The 18,250-nt window shown below is 37.8% G+C and overlaps 1 protein-coding gene across 4 annotated transcripts in view; it reads right to left on the minus strand.

Annotated features, from left to right (window-relative positions):
* ADK (adenosine kinase) overlaps nucleotides 1-18,141 on the minus strand; it is a 516,864-nt gene extending 498,723 nt beyond the window's left edge. For 3 of the 4 annotated variants that reach the window (XM_060643144.3, XM_060643142.3, XM_081790525.1), the window contains exon 1: nucleotides 18,011-18,090. In XM_060643144.3, coding sequence (XP_060499127.1) covers nucleotides 18,011-18,075 — 65 coding nt within the window. In that variant the 5' untranslated portion in view covers nucleotides 18,076-18,090. Of the gene's footprint in view, nucleotides 1-18,010 lie in introns of all 4 variants that reach the window. The other variant, XM_060643139.3, reaches the window with a different exon arrangement.
* Between the last annotated feature and the right edge of the window lie 109 nt (nucleotides 18,142-18,250).

Below are 18,250 nucleotides of genomic sequence, written 5' to 3' on the forward strand. Positions count from 1 at the left end.
TATATTAAATGAAAAAGCAAAATAAAAAAAGGAATGTCAAGTGTGATCTTGACCATGTTAAAAAAAAAAAATACATGCCATTATGCAAAGAAAAAAGATTGGAAAGAAATACCAATATGTCATTATGGGTTTCTCTGGAGAGTGGGATTATGTGTAATCTTTCTTTTTCATACTGATCTGATTATAAACTTTCTATTATATATTGGTTTTACTAAAGTAAAATTTTTGTAATTATTGTTAAATTTTAATTATCTTTCTGAAATGGTTTAAAAATTCACAACTTATTCTTTCCATTTTTTAAAATGTATTTTTTAAATCACAACTCATCAAAAATACCCTTATTTTTAGAGGAACTGGGCTTATTTTATTCTCATTTTTATTCTTTAAAACAGGAATAACAAAAATGTCTGTGTGATTTTCTTGGTTAATTTTAAATCTTACCTTGACAAAAGTTAAAAGCATTAATACCACTTTTAGAGTTCTACATAGCCCTTATGAGGCCAGCTATCACAACACTGAATGTGGAATGCCTTCCCTGCATATTACTTAAAAACACATCTCTTCATTTAATATAAATGAAAATGCTAATAAAGTAATATTTCTAAAACAATCTATATCCTACTCCAAAGACTTTCTCCTAAAAATAAGTAGTATGCTATAGCCTAAGTTTCAGGAGCCTGGGAAAAAAGAGATGGGAATTCTAATCCTGGACCTAACAAAAAACAGTATAACCCTATCAGTTTTCTTACCTGAAACACAAGGGAGGTTGTTATAGGTGACATCTCAAATCCCTTTCAGTTTTTATTGATCAACAAACAAAAAAAAGTTCACTTGTGTCTCAATACAACTTCGGTTGTTTTTTAAAGAGTTGATCAATTTAAGGCAATTTTAGTCATCTTTCATTATGGACAAGATTATTCCCAGAAACACTGCTAAATGTATTTACTCTTTTCCCCAAAAGACATTATATAAAAAAGGCCTATTATTTTTATTTTCTTTTAATGACTATCTGTAGATCATGTCACATTTCACTTTAACATTACATATTCAAACAATATAATCTTTAAATGGAACCTGATGATTTATTTCCCAAGAGAATTTGAAGAATATAATAACATTTGATTGACTGAACTTTATTTAGTAAGAATTCTTAGCAAACCTCCCTCCCAGGAACACCTACACAGTGCTTCTTTATTTCCAGTGAACTACAAATCTCTGAAACTCAAAGAAAACTTCCAATCTAAAGGTAGAGGGCAACAGTGCTACCCAATTATTTATGCTGACAAGAACACATTTTTAAATTATGCAATTGAGTATCACTACCATTTCATTAAAGAAAGGGCATCTTAACATAAAAATTATGAAACACATCACAAAATAAAGAACAGCTCTTCCCAAAGTACTGTTAGAATCTTATACAGTATAGTTTCTATAGAATAGATTAGTCTCAGGCACCTGGGTGGCTCAGGCAGTTAAGAAACTGACTCTTGGTTTCAGCTCAGGTCATGATCTCAGGGTTGTGAGACACAGCCCCAAGTCTGTCTGTCTGGATATACGCTGAGTGTGGAACCTGCTTAAGATTCTCTCTCTCGCTCTCCCCCCTGCCCCTCCCCATTCGTGCTCTATTTCTCAAAAAAACAAAAAAACAAAAAACACCAAATTTTTCTCATTTTTATTTCACTATAGATCTGGTATACGGTACTTACAAACAAGCTTTTTTTTTTTTTTTTTTAAGATTTTACTTTTGGGGCGCTTGAGTGGCTCAGTCAGTTAAGCGTCCAACTCCAGCTCGGGTCAGATCTCACGGTTCATGAGTTCAAGCCCACGTCGGGCTCTGTGCTGAGCACTCAGAGCCTGGAGTCTAAGCCTGGAGTCTGCTTCTGATTCTGTGTCTCCCTCTCTCTGTCCCTCAGTCTCTCTCAAAAATAAATAAACATTTTTTTAAAAAGATTTTATTTTTAAGTAATCTCTCTGCACAACATAGGGCTTGAACTCACAACCCTGAGACCAAGAGTCCTATGCTCCACTGACTGAGCCAGCCAAGTGCCTCGGAATTATTCATCATTAACTCAACAAATATCTACTGAGTACCTACTCAACTGCTCAAGACACTAGAAATTCAGCCACAATTAAGAACGTGAACTGCCCTTATATTCCAGCGAGGGGATATGGATGAATAATCAAACAAGTAAGAACATCAAATGATCATAAGTGCTATGCAGAGAATTAAAACCAGCAGTTCAATGTAGAGACAGGCTCCTTTAGATGGTCAGGGAAAGCTTCCAGCAGGAGAGAAATGAATGACAAGACAAAGACAGGTGGAGGCAGGCCATTACTGATAGCAGTAAAATGATGCCTAGACCAGTATGAAAAAAGGCAAGGGAGAGAAGAAATGTTTGTGGTCAGAGCAAGAAGCAGATCATCTTAGCTTTTATGAGCCTAAGAAGTTTTGATTTTGTTATAAGCATGACAGGAAACCACTATAATTAAGTTTCAAATAGATGAGTAACATGATCTGATTTTGTTTTCAAAAATCACCCTTGGTTATTGTGTAGAGAATGGACTACAGGAGGAGTAATTAAGTTTTAAATGGATGAATAACATGATCTGATTTTGTTTTCAAAAATCACCCTTGGTTATTGTGTAGAGAATGGATTACATGAAAGCAGAAAGACCAAATTAGAAGCCTATTATAGTAATATAGATGACAAACAATAGTGGCGGACATAAAAGAAGATGGGCATTTTCAAGACAGAATGACAGGGCTTGCTGGTGGACTAGACATGAGAGACTAAGGAAAAAGAAGGAATCTAGAGCAACTCCTAGATTTTAGATCACACTGGGCAAATTTGGACTAAACTGGGTAAATGGTGCTGTTTATTGAGATAAATGGAGAAAGCACAAGATAAGCTCAGAAGACTGGAGCTCTTGGAGAGGTCAGGGTTGGAGATAGAGACTTGTGAAACATATTTTTCCTTCTAGTCTTTCTTACTCCATGGTGCCTACTGTTTTCTATTGATAGACTAAAAATAAATGTCCAGAATTGTATATGCAGTTTCATTTGAACACCACCACAAGAAACCATCCTTGGAGTCAAATGCTAGCAGCCATAGGTATACACATAAGTAGAATAAGAAGTAAAACTTCCTGAGTGCATAGTTTGTGGCAGACACCATGCTATCTATCTTTCAAGTACTATCCCATTTTACCTCTCAAATAGCAGGAGATATTTTATTATTGTCATTTTACAGATAAGAAATTGAAGCTCAAAGAGTTAAATAACTTGCCCAAAGTCACACATTACAAAACAGAAATCAAAATTCTAGTAGTTTGACTGCAGAACTGGGGCTCATTACCACTATACACAGTGTCACTAGAGTAAACCCAAAAGTCTGAGACTTTTACAAATATCCAAATTTTAGAACACCACACCATGATTTCACCCACAAGATGCAGTGATTCAGTGAGTTTTCTGATTAGCTAGAGCACCATATGAAATATTTTCAGAAATTGCTTCCTTTGTTCCTATATATGCTTAAATAGATTGAGCAGCCAATGAATTGCCATTTTAATCTTTAATTTAACCAAGACTAATTAAAGCCAAGAATCATTTCTTAGACCTCTTCATTTTTCAAAATTTCATTTCTGTCAAAATCACAAGAGTGGTTTTTGACAAAAACATTTTTAACCACTCTGCAAGAACTTAGGGGGTACACAAGGAGTAGCAAGTGGCTAAATTTACTACCAAGCTAAGTAAATCCCCCATCCTAGACATTCAGCTGTATGAATCTAATTTAGGCCTTATTGAGGCCTTGTTTATCAAAATCTTTCAAGACTCAGGAGTTGAAAACACAAATGTTCACAAAAGGTTCCAATGTAAAAATAAATTAACTTAGATAGCCCTTAGTACATTCTTTTTCTAAGTCCTAGTCCCTACCATTTTCTTTACAACAGTAAAAATAAATGTAGTCTCAAATTGAATATGCAGTTTTATCTGAAAAATATCCTAAGAAATAATCATTTCTATTTGGTTGTTTTATAAATAATGGAACGAATTTGTAATGTTTTCTTTTTAAGTTTTTTTTTGTTTGTTTGTTTATTTAGTTTTGAGAGAGAGAGAGAGAGAGAGAGAGAACGTGAGCATGGGAGGGGCAGAGAGAAAGGGAGACACAGAATCTGAAGCAGGCTCCAGCTCTGAGCTGTCAGCACAGAGCCCAGCATGGGACTCGAACTCACTAAGCGTGAGATCATGACTTGAGCTGAAGTCTAACACTTAACTGACTGAGTCACCCAGGTGCCCCTCTAACCTTTTCTTTTATTCAACGTTTTTGTTTTCTTTACTGAAGGGGGGTGGGAAACAGAAGCAGATTTCTCACTCATTCTGGTTTCAACAAAAACATAAGAACCTCAAACTGCCTGTATGTGAAGGGAGTTATTAAATCCAAATGTAATCTTTAGGCATTGTAAGAAGGCAGCTCCTTTTGCATGCCAAACAGACATTTTAGGAAGTATTAGGTAGCAAAATTAAGACTTCACAGAAATTTTTGAACCTTAAATCATTTCTTTTTTTTTTTTAATTTTTTTAATGTTTATTATTGAGAGACAGAGAGAGCGAGTGAGCAGGGGAGGGGCAGAGGGAGGAGGAGACACAGAATCTGAAGCAGGCTCCAGGCTCCAGGCTCCAGGCTCCAAGCTGTCAGCACAGAGCCCAATGTGGGACTCGAACTCACAAACCATGAGATCACGACCTGAGTCAAAGTCGGACACTTAACCGACTGAGCCACCCAGGCGCCCCTAAATCATTTCTCCAAAAACCTAAAATAATCAGTATTCCGTGGAAAAATAATATACATAAATTCTGAACTTTGAAACAAAAATAGACATAATATTTCCCAATGGGGAGGAGAAGACTATTAGAGTAATCATCTTTCAAAGGGCAATAACAGATTAAAAGCTTGGAAATATAATTCAGTCATGTTTTTCAAAATTACTTTACCATAATTGTAGCAGATTAAAAATGGCCTCAATTTCTTGGAGACAAAAGTCTATGCCCCCTCCCCTTGAATTTTACCCTAGAACTTTTTGACCAATAGGGTATATGAAGTGATGCTATAACAGATTCCAGACTAGCCTTAAGAGGACTGCCAGTTCCTGTCTTGGTCTCTTAAAGCCCTGAACTGCCAGGTAAGAAGCCCAACAAAGAGGTTGAAGAAACCACATGGAGAGGATCACAAACTACACAGAGAGGTAGAGAAGCAAGTTGAGCCAAGCTTTCCAGCCATCTTCAATGAAGCATCAAGCATGTAAGGACAAACTGAACACTCCAGACCAGACCTGTGGTCAGCTAAATACCTCCAAGTGATCCTAGTCAGTACCACATGGAGCAGAAGAGTCAACCAGTCAAACCACGTCTGAATTCCCAACCCACAAAATCATGAACTCATAAAATGGTTGTTATTTTAAGCCACTAAATTTTGGGATAGAAAGCCACACTCACTGTGAAAAATACATTTTGCATTGCAACCTAATATACTATACTTATACCTAAATGAACAATGTTTCACAAAGCAATACTTAACACTTACCATATTCAATGCACTGATACTTTCTATTCTGTTTTCCTTTTATAAAATACCAGTTATGCTACAACTAAATTGATTCATGATGTAGTTTGAAAAGCATTTTTAATTTATACTACTAGCTTCACAGGTACATACACAAAGCTAAACAAAAACCTTATTAGGACCCAGTTCATAACAAGAAGTTTCTCACAAACTCACACAGTTCAGGGCTGAGTGAAAAGCTGAAAAGATGAGGTGTCTGAGGCTGGAGATTATACAGAAATCAGAAATAGCTAAGAGGAATTGAGCCTTTCTCTTTTTTATCACTTCCTTTTACCTCCCCCTTCCTATTCACAGAGCTATTATTTCCCTCCCCCACTTTTTTCTATGATTATCAAGCATTATGGAATTGAGGTTTTAAATATTATATGAATTTAATGAAATGTTGTAGTCCTATTCTTAAAAGTAGGTTAACTGAACATTTCATCATTTCTATTAAAAGGTTGCTTTTTATTATTTGTATGAGATCCAAGGCTAATTATGACTATAGGTGATATTTAATGAAAAAAAATTCTCATCATTGCCATCTCAGATCTGGTAGAACATTTTCACAGGATTTGAAATTACTAATAGTATTAAAAGATTAACAGCTTTTCAGACGATTACTAGTAATTGTTTCATTTATAATATAGGAATACTTTTTGAAACAAAGGGTGTGCTTAATTTTTTAGTCATACAAATCACTGTTGATTCCTGTTGTTGTTTATATAGTATCTGAATATTATAGCTAATTATTAAAAATCTTTAATAAGACAGATTCAGGTTTGAATCCTATCTCTGACACTCACTGTGTAATCTTGGGCATATATTACACTTTCTAAACAATAAGTTACTTCATATTATTATAATAATTAATAACATTTGGGACATAAGATTCAAATTATTAATATCAGGGGAAAGTCTAAAATCTGCAAAGTAAATTAAAACTTATTAGAAATTGTTCTCTTAACTGGAACAGTTTAATTCTTAAACATAAGCAAAATTGGGTTTGCTCAAGGCTTTTTAATTGGAAATCTGCTCAAAAGTCAAGTTCAATGAGTTAACCAACTGAAGTATATTCCACAAGGGAATACAGTATTATTTACTCTTGGGGCTTGGGGGGAAGGGCTACATATGTTTTGTTAATAAGAGAACTTGAAAGACAAAAATTAAACAAGATTACTAAACACAGTGCCACCGAATTTCTTTAAATAGTGTGATTATCTAGGACACACAGAATTCACTTTGACAAGTTCTCAATTTGTATCTTCATAAATGTAATATAAACAGCAGGAAATGTGAGTTGTAGGTCCTGGGTGTGAACTGAGAGCTCACTAATTAGGGAGTCTTAACCTCTCTGGGTCTATTTCCTCAGTTGAAGTCAATTATCTGGTGCCCTTCCTGTGAGGATCTGTAAGAAAAGGTAAGTGAGAGCACATGATATAATCCTTAAATATGTTATTTTATCTCAAAAGGAACAAACTTCAAAGAAAACAGGCACTTCGTTTCTTGTTCCGGAGGGTAAATACAATGGGAAGTTATAGGACTTGGGATCAAATCTCAACTCAAATACTTAATTGCTTTAAGTAACTAGCTGTGTTACCTGACTGATACCACTTAATCTCTTTGGGCTTCAATTCTCTCCTCTACTATGTAAATATTAGACTGATTTTAAGGCACTAACAATCTAACGGTTCTAAAATATGTTCAAAAGTTTCTAAAAATCACATGAAATTGTAAATTACAATTTCAAAGGCACATCTTGGCTGAAATATGCTATTGTTTTCACACCCCAACTCCACAATTTGCAGAAAACCTCAGCTCTGTGAGGTCCCACCCCACCAGAGAATTCGCACCCAGTCATCTCCTCCCACCCCTGTTCCTACCCCCACTCCCGCCAGCATTTCCCGGCAGTCTTTGGAAAAACTGCTCAAAAGGAATGGCTAGACAGCTTGCTTATGAGTATACAGATCTGTTTTATAAGTGTAAAGATTCAACATCTAGGCCAACAAATCATTTAAGGAGCTCTGGCTTGGACTTGATATCTACCGGATATTAACAAATCTTCTCAGGAATGTAGTTTATTCAAGCTTCACATAAGTCAAAGGTCTCGTCTGTGTGTGTGTGTGTGTGTGTGTGTGTGTGTGTGTGTGTGTGTGTGTGTGTGTGTGTGTGTGTGTGCGCGCGCGCGCGCGCGCCCGCGAGTGTTTCCATTAGTAGAAAAATGTACTCCTCTTCCCTTATTTGTGCTGAACCTAGGGGAGGAATGGTGCACACACAGGGGAAATGGGTGCTAAAGAAGGAATTGCTGCCTAATGGAGGAGGGTAGACCAAGATAACTAAAGATGTGTGAGTTTAAGTCTAGAAATGTATGTATTTCTCTATACAGCACCCTTACAACATTCAAACACAGGTTTGTATTCCCCACCCCAAAAAAAGACAAATCTTTTCCTTTCTTTTTTTATTAAAATACTATTTTTAATACTAAACATTGAATATTACTTACTGAATAAAACAATGTAACTATGGGGGCAGCTGGGTGGCTCAGTCAGTCTCAATCAGACTCTTGATTTCAGCTCAGATAATGATTTTGCAGTTCTGGAGTTCTAGACCCATAGTGGGCTCTGAGCTGACAGTGCAGAGCCTGCTTGGGATTCTCCCTCTCTCCCCTCTCTCTCCGCACTTCCTCTGATCACTCTCTCAAAACACAAAAAGTAAAAAATTAAAAAACTTTAAATAATGTAATTGTAATTGTTTTTATTGTACTATTTCAAATCTAAACCACCCAGTTCTATACATTTGGGTAAGCAACGGCTAAGTAAAACAAACAAGTAGAATTTTGTCAGTATACTTTCATGTGCATCAACAAGCCATCTGTACTAGAGTCACTTCATCTTGAGTGTGTAAGAACAGAGACATAACCCAGGGTGTAAGCCTGCATCACTTCTACAGCTTAACAGCTTTAATCTTCAACAAAACTAAACTAAAAATGATAACTATGGTTTCATCTCCATTTAGGAAAAACAATTTCTGAAAAACTCTATTTTAGGAGGAACCTAAGACTACCCTCAGTCACGCCTACAAAACAAGAAAATGTTCAAATTTCTCATGTGATTAACTTCAAAGACAACACATTTGAACTGTTTATTTTTAAAGGAAATAATTTTCTTGTATTTCAACTTGTTTACTCAAAAACTTACATGGTTTTTCAGACTTCAGCTCTAGGGCTCAAAGAGTAAAACAGTTTATTGCTATATCAAGCCTAAAGGAATTTGAGAAAACCAAGACATCTGAATTTGATTCTTCAGCTATATTTTGTTTCCAAGTGACCCCTCTTGGATGAGTCAACAGAGACAGATTCCTTTAAAAGACCATTTTGTGGTATTATCCATTGGTTACACAGCATATTATGTTACACAGTACCCTACAAAATTAAGAACAGTATTGCTAATCCTCAATGTTTTTAGAGGTCTAATTACATTGCAAATAGGGTCACTAATTAAGGACTTGCTAACCCACAGGAAAAAGATTAATCATTCTGATAGGTCACTGAGATCTTTTTTGTAAATGCACTCTTTCAGAAAATGTATTCCTCCACCAGATAAGCAATTTTATATTTAAAAAACAAAACACTGGGGGCGCCTGGGAGGCTTGGTCGGTTAAGCGTCCAACTTCGGCTCAGGTCATGATCTCACGGTCCGTGAGTCCAAGCCCCGCGTCAGGCTCTGTGCTGACAGCTCAGAGCCTGGAGCCTGTTTCAGATTCTGTGTCTCCCTCTCTCTCTGCTCCTCCCCTGTTCATGCTCTGTCTCTCTCTGTCTCAAAAATGAATAAACGTTAAAAAAAAAAAAATTTTTTTTTAATAAAAAAGAAAACACTGACCACAGGGCCTTAATAAAATGTTTACGTAGAAGTATATTTACTTCTGAAGGAATTTTCCCCATAGACAAATGCTGTACATATTTTCTTATTCTATTCTAGAAAAGACACTGAAATCAGCATGCATGCAATGAAAGCCAAAATGCAAATGGAAACTCACATGTTCAGATGTTCTTATGCTGAAAGCTAATTACATTGCTTTCTAAATGAACACAAATCATAGGAGGCCACAAGTACAAACAATTCAAGCAAAAACATCAGAAATAAAACATGTAAGCGAAAGTAACAACTTTAAATCTGCTTTGGAAAATATTCAAAAAGTATCTTTTCAAGTGGCATGTGAAACTTCGGTGTGTAAAGACCACTTCAGTGAAATAAGCCTTCTAAATCTTGAGATCCAAAAGTTGAAGAAAAATCTTTACTTTAGTCAGTATTTTACAGGAAGAAAAGACTAATAACTTAATGACATGACCAGTATTTTTTTTTTTTTATAACGTTTATTCATTTTTGAGAGACAGAGAGAGACAGAGCATGAGCAGGGAAGGGGCAGAGAGAGAGGGAGACACAGAATCCGAAGCAGGCTCCAGGCTCTGAACAGTCAGCACAGAGCTCAACGCCGGGCTCCAACTCACGAACTGCAAGATCATGACCTGAGCTGGAGTCAGACGCTCAACCGACTGAGCCACCCAGGCGCCCCATGACATACATGACCAGTATTGTGGTAGGGCTAAACAAAAGAGATCTTTGAAATACTTAAAGTCATAGATGTGTTGAATGGGAACCTCAGGAAAAATGCAGCAACTGATAAGAAATTCATGTTTCTGCACAATAGCAAAGTTTTAAAACCAATTTAAAATTTTAATAAAGGTCCACAATCCTTTTGTTGAATTTTTTGGGCAAGATATGTTTTGGGGCCACAATTTTATGAGATTCTAAATTTTACGGCTTTTAGGAAGATAATATACTGTATGTACTATGTACTTTGTAAACCACCCACAGTTTCATCAAGCATGTCATTAACAAACTTAATATTTCTACAACAAAACATATACAGTTGTATAAGGCAGATAAATATTACAGAGAGCCTCATATCAAGTTGTGCTGCCAAATTAACTTTTAAAAAAATTAACTTTTTAAAAAAAGTTAAAACTTCCAGTTTTCAGAGCTTTTGGGATTTCAGAAATATAGACAAAAAGATTACAACCTGTAATAAAACCATTATACTACTTATTTTATAAAGTTTCAGATTTACTTAGTATCTCAGAGTTCCATTCTGTAATGGGGATATCTAGCTACTCAGCACCCACCCAAAATATGTATTCAGTGCACATCAAGTTTCTCCAGCTTAAAATGCAGAGTCCTAATATACACGTGCAGTGTAAAAAAGTTGGAAATACAAAAAAAATAAATAAATACACAAAAATAACCCACAATGTTTCCACAGAGATAACAGCTATTAAATTTTAGATGTTGTTGGGGTGCCTGGGTGACTCAGTTTGGTTGAGTGTCCAACTTCAGCTCAGGTCATGATCTTGCAGTTCATGAGTTCAAACCCCATTTCGGGCTCTGTGCTGACAGCTCTGAGCCTGGAGCCTGCTTCAGATTCTGTGTCTCCCTCTCTCTCTCTGCCCCTCCCCCACTCGTGCTCTGTCTCTCTCACTCTCAAAAATAAATGAACATTAAAAAAAATTGGGGATGTTGTCTAAATTGTCTGATTCTTTCTATACACATTAATAATTAGGATCAAATCCCCATAATTTTAGTGCGGATTTTTGTTTTTATCTTACTATGGACCTGGAATACCCTTTCAACCTGAGGATGCTGGTCCTAAAGTCTGGAAAATTGTCAGCCATCATTTCTTCTAATATATCTTCTCCACCATTCACACTATTTCCTCTTTCTGGAAAACCCAGTTAGATGTTAAGTTGTTGCCTCTCAATTGATATTTGTATCTCTTAATTCCTTTTTATTTCTCTATTTTACATCTGAGTGAATTACTCAGTACTATCTTCCAATTCACTAATTTTCCCTTCAAATATGTTTGGTCTAGAGTTTGATCAACCTATTTTTTGTTTTAACTTCAATAACTCCATTTATTCTTTTACATAGCTATTTATTTCATATCTATTAATTTTTGATTCATAACATGTTTTTGATAGTGGGGAAATTACAATTCCCAATTCTGAGCCATCTGGCAGCTCAGCCGTCTCTGTGCCGCCACTTTAGGTCCACAGCTTTTTAAAGCAACAGCCAGGAGTAAAGGCACTCAGCCTTCTTTTCGTCCAGGCCCAGCCCAGCTCCCAGTTTCATCCACTTTATGACACCACTTCCCCTACACAATTATTTCCACCAGCTCATGAACCCAGAGTCTAATTGTATACTTCCTTCCCATTTTAGTCCCTGCATATGTTTATCTTGCTCTTGAATATAGCTGTATCTGTTTTCTTTTTAAATTTTGTAATTGCTGCATTTGGAGCAGAGAGTCAACAGTAGGATAAACAATACCATAACAGCTAACATTTATTGTATACTTATGGACTGCCAATTTTATATTTATTTTCTCATATAATCCTCTTAACAATGTTTTGAAGTAGGTACTATTATTATACCCATTTCATAGGTGAGAAAACAGGCACAAGGCCAGTTAGCAACTGTTCCAAGATCACCAGCTAATAAGGACCAAGAGTCAAACCAGATATCAGATTCCAGAGACCATGCTCTTAATCACTATACTGCCTTCCATCCCGATCAAAATGCACTTTATAATTCTGATTCTCTCTTTCTCTCTCTCTCTCTCCCTCTCTCATTCCACCTAACTGTGAACATTTTGCACACAGGCAGCATCTTAAGTGACGGAAGGGAAGTGGAGCTGTATTCCAGGTAGAAAGTAGTATATCAGCCTTATATTTTATTTAGTGTTATTCAGTCTAGGCCTATACCTAAAATCAGAAACACGGTTTTCAATGCCTATCTTTTTTCATAGAGCCCTTCCCACTTTCCCTGAGCTCTAAGCATTTCCCATGTACCTGCCCCTAGACAGCCAGGACCATCCATGCAGGCTTGCCCCTGCTCTCTCTCCACCTCCCTCACTCTGTCCTAGTATATAATGCCCAGGAAAGCACCTTATTAGGACATTCATACAAAGTACCTCAGAAGACTTTTGTTTTCCATTTTCCTTCATAGCCCAAAGCCTTAATCTTAAAGGATTACATTTGTGAATATAAGTGAACAGCATGCAGTATAATCCAAAAAAGAGCCATCTTCAATTTTAGGCTGCATTATTAAAAATATAAAGTCTAAAAAAGTGAAGGTTATCAGTGCCACTCTATACTGTGCTAATAATTCATTCAACAAACATTAATTGAATCACTCCTAAGGACTAGGCACTGTGCAACACACTAAGGACGTACAAATCACCCTTTCTCTTTGCCAGTCTGCATATATTTTCCTCATTTAATCCTCACAACAGAACGCTCCTAGAACAGTGTGCTCAGTTTGTAAACTAATCTTCCAGAGAATTTTCTGAAAGAGAAAAAAATGTGTTTTAGAAGAAGGGTTATTAAAACTATTACTTGGTCACCTAAGATACTTAGCCTTTTCTCCCTATATTTACTATCCAATTTTTAAAACACAGGGTCCTTAGTAAGGCAGGACACAGAGGGAAAGAATAAAAGGAATCCATGGAAGTGAAATGGTTAGGAAGCAATTATTTGAGAAAAGCTCAATATTTGCTGATTGGAGAATTGCAGTTTGTTTTCTTTTTAATGTTACTAAAAGTCATGACCTGGAACAATCTTTAATTGCTAATGTCAGCGAATTATGATGTTGGCTCTTAGGATTCAACCCTTCCTAACATCAACTTCAGAAATTACAAATATTTGCTATGATGAATAAGTACAGCTATGTCTCAAGAAGATTAGGAAGAACTTGACACCGGAGGTGGAGAGACTAGTTAGGAAGCCAACAAATGTAAGCAAGATAAAGTCTACACTTGAGTTGTGGCAGCAGGAATGGAAAAGGAAAGGTGTTTATGAGACATTACTGAAGAAGAAAAGATCAACTTTGATAATCATATGTGGATGGAAAATGAAGCAAATACCTAGGTTCCAAACTGTGGAGAAAGAATTAGTAATGCCATTAACAGATGTAGGAGCCATGTTAAGAAGGTGCACATTTAGGACAAGACACAGATTTAGCTTGATATACATGACTTTGAAGAGCCAGCAAGACACTCAGAAGATATTCAGCAGATAGTTAAAATTAGGGTCTGACAACTTAAGGACTTAGCAATAGCAATATGATCCAGTACATGTCCACTACAAAGTATGGATGCCCTCTACCTTCTGCTCCAGTCAGACCAAACCATCTGTAGTTCCCCTACAGAGGCAGCTCTCTCCCATCTCTACCTCCAAACAAACCTTCCTATAAAGCCAAGCCTACTTCATACCTGGTTAACTCCTTGTCATCTTTCAGAATGCTCAGGTATCATTTTCCCAACCCTTACTCATTTCCCACCAGGAGGATGGTGCCTGGGTCTTACCTCTCTACATATTAGCACCTAATATTTAGTACCATTCCTAAAATAGCAGCCACTTAAAGACTGATTGGAAAAAACCAGACTTGGCACATGTTCAATAAGCTTTCAAAATAACAGGATCCTCTTAGAGATGACCACTAAAGAAATGAACTTGGATGAGATTTCCAAAGGAGAGGAAAGAAAATGAGTGGTCCTAAATATAGGTATTCATCGTGGAATATATTCAACTAGGGATCAGTTCCCAAAAATGGTTCTCAACTTCCTTCAGCCCCAAATACCTCATCGGTGACACAAGGAGTATTACCTACCTCACAGGCTGCTGGGAAGATTAAAGGAGATAGCATACATAAAGCACCCAGTATAATATCTGGCACTCAATTAATATTCCCTTCTGTTCCCCAACCCCACATGAAAACATGTTAAAGCCTGCTTATTTCTCTGCAGCTTTAGTAACTGCTACAACCTGACAAGCAATCCAACCTAGAAAAATAATGGATATTTGAAAAAGGGAGGCTAGACTTGTCAAATACTCTCCCTTAGAGTAGTCTTTTCAGTCTCAACACTATTGTTAATGTTATCTAGATAATTCTTTTTTGTTGTAGGGGGGCTTCATGTACATTGTAGGATGTTTAGCAGCATCCTTGAACTCTACTTAACTAGGTGTCAGTAGCACTCCATACCAAAAATGTTTCCAGACATTGCCAAATGTCCCTAAGAGGCAAAATTTCCCCTGGTTGAGAACTACTACCCCAGAGCTAACTGAAATTCTCAAAGTTCTAACTCTTCTCCCTGACACCTACAAACATATATCATACATTCGTTCCTCACTAATTCCACACATTAAATTGTGCTTAGGCTTTATAAGCCACTCTCCTGAAAAATTAACCAAAATGGGTAGCTAGCCTCTTAACTGTCAAACCAGTCATCATAGATAATGCATGCAATCCAACCAATCAGTGCATTATCACACTGCAACCCTTAAAACCAAATTAATATAAGTAGGAATAGCCAATCCCCAAAGGTCTTCACACAAAATTAAGAGATTTATCCAAGTACTCAAGTGTCTAATCTTTTAACTTCATGTCTACAAGTGGCACTAAATAGGTTATTATATAAAGTGAGTTTTTAGTTGCCTAAGGACTTGTACAATTTGGGGGTGGGTTTTTTTGTTTGTTTGTTTTTTAAAGTAAGCACTATGCCCAACATGGGGTTTGTACTCATGACGCTGAGATCAAAAGTCACATGCTGTACCAACTAAGCCAGCTAGGAGCCCAAGTACTTTCACAAGTTTTAAATAAACACAATGACATATAAGATACATTCAATATATTTAAGAATTAAGTAGGATGGGGGGGATGGGCTAAGTGGGCAAGAGGCATTAAGGAAGATACTTGTGGGGTTGAGGACTGGGTGTTATATGTAGGGGATGAATCACTGGATTCTACTCCTGAAATCATTATTGCACTATATGCTAACTAACTTGCATGTAAAATTTTTTTTAAAAATTAAAAAAAAAGAATTAAGCAGGAGACACCTATATATTGCAACAACATAAAAAGTTATGTACATTAACAAAAAAAAATAAGCAAAAATAGAGAAACAAAAACTGAGTTAACAGTTCTCAAGGGTTTTTGGATAATTGCTTGAAGTTATAAGTATACAGCATGGTAATTAAGAGCACAAGCCTGGAATCAGACTACCTGGATTAAAATCCCAACCCCATCTCTTATTAGATAGGTGACCTTGATCAACTTACTTAATTTCTCTATGCCTGTTTCTTCCTCAGTAAAGGAATTATAGTATCTACCCTGTAAGGCTGTTGTGGGATTGAATGAGTTAAAACAGGTAAACTACTGAAACAGTGCCTGATACATATATACTAAATGTTAAATATTATTATTTATCATTGTTTTTAAGGCTGCATAGCAGACAGTAGTGTTTCTTGGGTGGCTATATAAAAGTTGACACTGGGGGCGCCTGGGTGGCTCAGTCTGTTAAGCATCTGACTTTGGCTCATGTCATGATCTCACTGTTTGTAAGTTCGAGCCCCACATCAGCTCTGTGCTGACAGCTCAGAGCATGAAGCCTGCTTCAGATTCTGTGACTCCCTCTCTCTCTGCCCCTGCCCCACTCACTCTTGCTCTCTCTCTCTCTCTCAAATATTTTAAAAAATTAATTAAAAAAAAAGTTGACAATGGAATCAAACAATGGACTTGCATCCAGATGCTCTGGATTCATATTTCAGTTCCTTAACTAATTATTTCATTTGGGCTTCAATCTCCTCACCTGCAAAATAGGAAAATGCCTTGAAAATGTGTCAGCATAACAGAAAAATCTAAGGACCATATGTTTAGTAGGATAGAAAGGAAAAGTTGCATCTGTCTTCCAATTTGGTAGAGGAAACTTTGTGAAGGAGGTACCTTTTAAAAAAATACTCTAGTAATGGATAGAGTAGGGAAAGCACATGCCCTTGAACCCAGGTAGGTCTGATTCAAAAAGCCGATGCTTTTTTCAATCTATGGATTGAAAGCTTAACATAAAAAGAGAACATCCTAGGGCACCTGGGTAACTTAGTAAATTGGGCATCCGACTCTTGCTTTCCACTCAGATCATGATCTCACTGTTAGTGGGATCACTCAGGGGTCAGGCTCTGTGCTATTAGCGCAGAGCCTGCTTGGGATTGTCTCTCACTCTCTCTCTCTCTCAAAATAAATAAACATTTTTTTTTTTTTTAATTGAGAACATCCTGAGTTGTCAAAAGAAAAAATAAGTTTATTTCTTTGCAAACTAATCCTTTGGGGGTAGTAGGAATACATTAAAAGCACTGGCAGAGGGATGCGTGGGTAGCTCACTGGGTTAAACATCAGACTTCCACTCAGGTCATGATCTCGCCGTTTTTGGGTTCGAGCCCCGCGGTGTCCGGCTCTGGGCTGACAGCTCAGAGCCTGGAGCCTGTTTCAGATTCTGTGTCTCCCTCTCTCTGCCCCTCCCCTGCTCGCATTCTGTCTCTCTGTCTCAAAAATAAACATTAAAAAAAAATTTTTTTTAAAGCACTGGCAGAGATATGGCCACCATCCATCCAAAACAGCGTGAAAACCGTATCAGGCCTCTAACTGACCTTCTCCTTTCATTTACAAATGCTTCATTCTTTTGGAGGTGAAGGATGATTTTGGAAAAAATGAGACTTGTCTTGTATAATCAAGGAATATCCCAATAGTTTTAAAACAATTTGTCTATACTTACATATAAAAATCAATGTCTTCCAATAAACATTTCAAAATCATCAAGGACTGTGCATGTTACACTTTATACTTATCAGGAAGGAATATTTTAACAAACAACATTTTACAAGTAAATTACAACATCATGTGAGGCAGGTGTTAGGGGCAAAACTATCTCCACTGCTGCCAAAAAGTAAAAAGAAAAATCAGTATTTCCTATCTATTCAGCCCAATACCGTCCCGCCAAGCCTGCAAAAGGTCTTCAAAGATGTCAACTTTCAGAGTGCGCACAAAAAAGAAAGGTCAAGGCGCCCTTCCGCGACACTACTAAAAATCCCTAAGAATTCTGTCTTTGCCCAAGGGTAGAGCAGTCGCTGGACCTCCTCCTCGTTATCACCCAGAAAATAGGAGGTGGCAGGGTTGGACTCTGCTCTGGACGAGTCAGGTCATCCAAAGTCCCACTAGCCCAGCCGGGGGGAGCTCCCACGTGGCGCCCGCAGCGTGCACCTCGCCAGATAGGTTCTCCCCGGCCAGTGTCCTGATTGGCCAAGAGCAGCCGGAGCCGCTCCGGAGCAGGCGGCGACTCGGCCAAACTGGGCGGGCGCGGGGCAAAGGGTCGCAGCCTGGCGGGCAGCTCCGTAAACTGCCGATCGTGTGCTTTGGCCCCAAGCCGACAGCGAGGACACCATTCGGCTCCAGGGCCGTGAAACCCTACGTGGGCCCTGGTTAGCTGCAGACGCCGTCACCCTCCACCCTATGTCGAGGAGCGCTCACCTCAGCGCTCGCGGCGCCTCCACCTTCAGCTTTTTCGGCTTCGGCTCCTCCTCGGTCGCAGCCATCTTCGAACTCCCACCCCTTCTGCTCTCTGGCCCCACCTCCCTTATCTCATCACCGCCCCTTTCTCCCCGAACCCCGCCTCTCCTAACTCTTTCCACTCGGTGTCTCTTCCTTCCACAGCCATTGGCTCAGCTCCCTTCTGGTCCCGCCCCCCGGCTGTAGGGGGACCCCAGACTG

This window comes from Panthera onca, chromosome D2 (genome assembly GCF_046562875.1).
Source record: "Panthera onca isolate mPanOnc1 chromosome D2, mPanOnc1 haplotype 2, whole genome shotgun sequence".
Lineage (NCBI taxonomy): Eukaryota > Metazoa > Chordata > Mammalia > Carnivora > Felidae > Panthera > Panthera onca.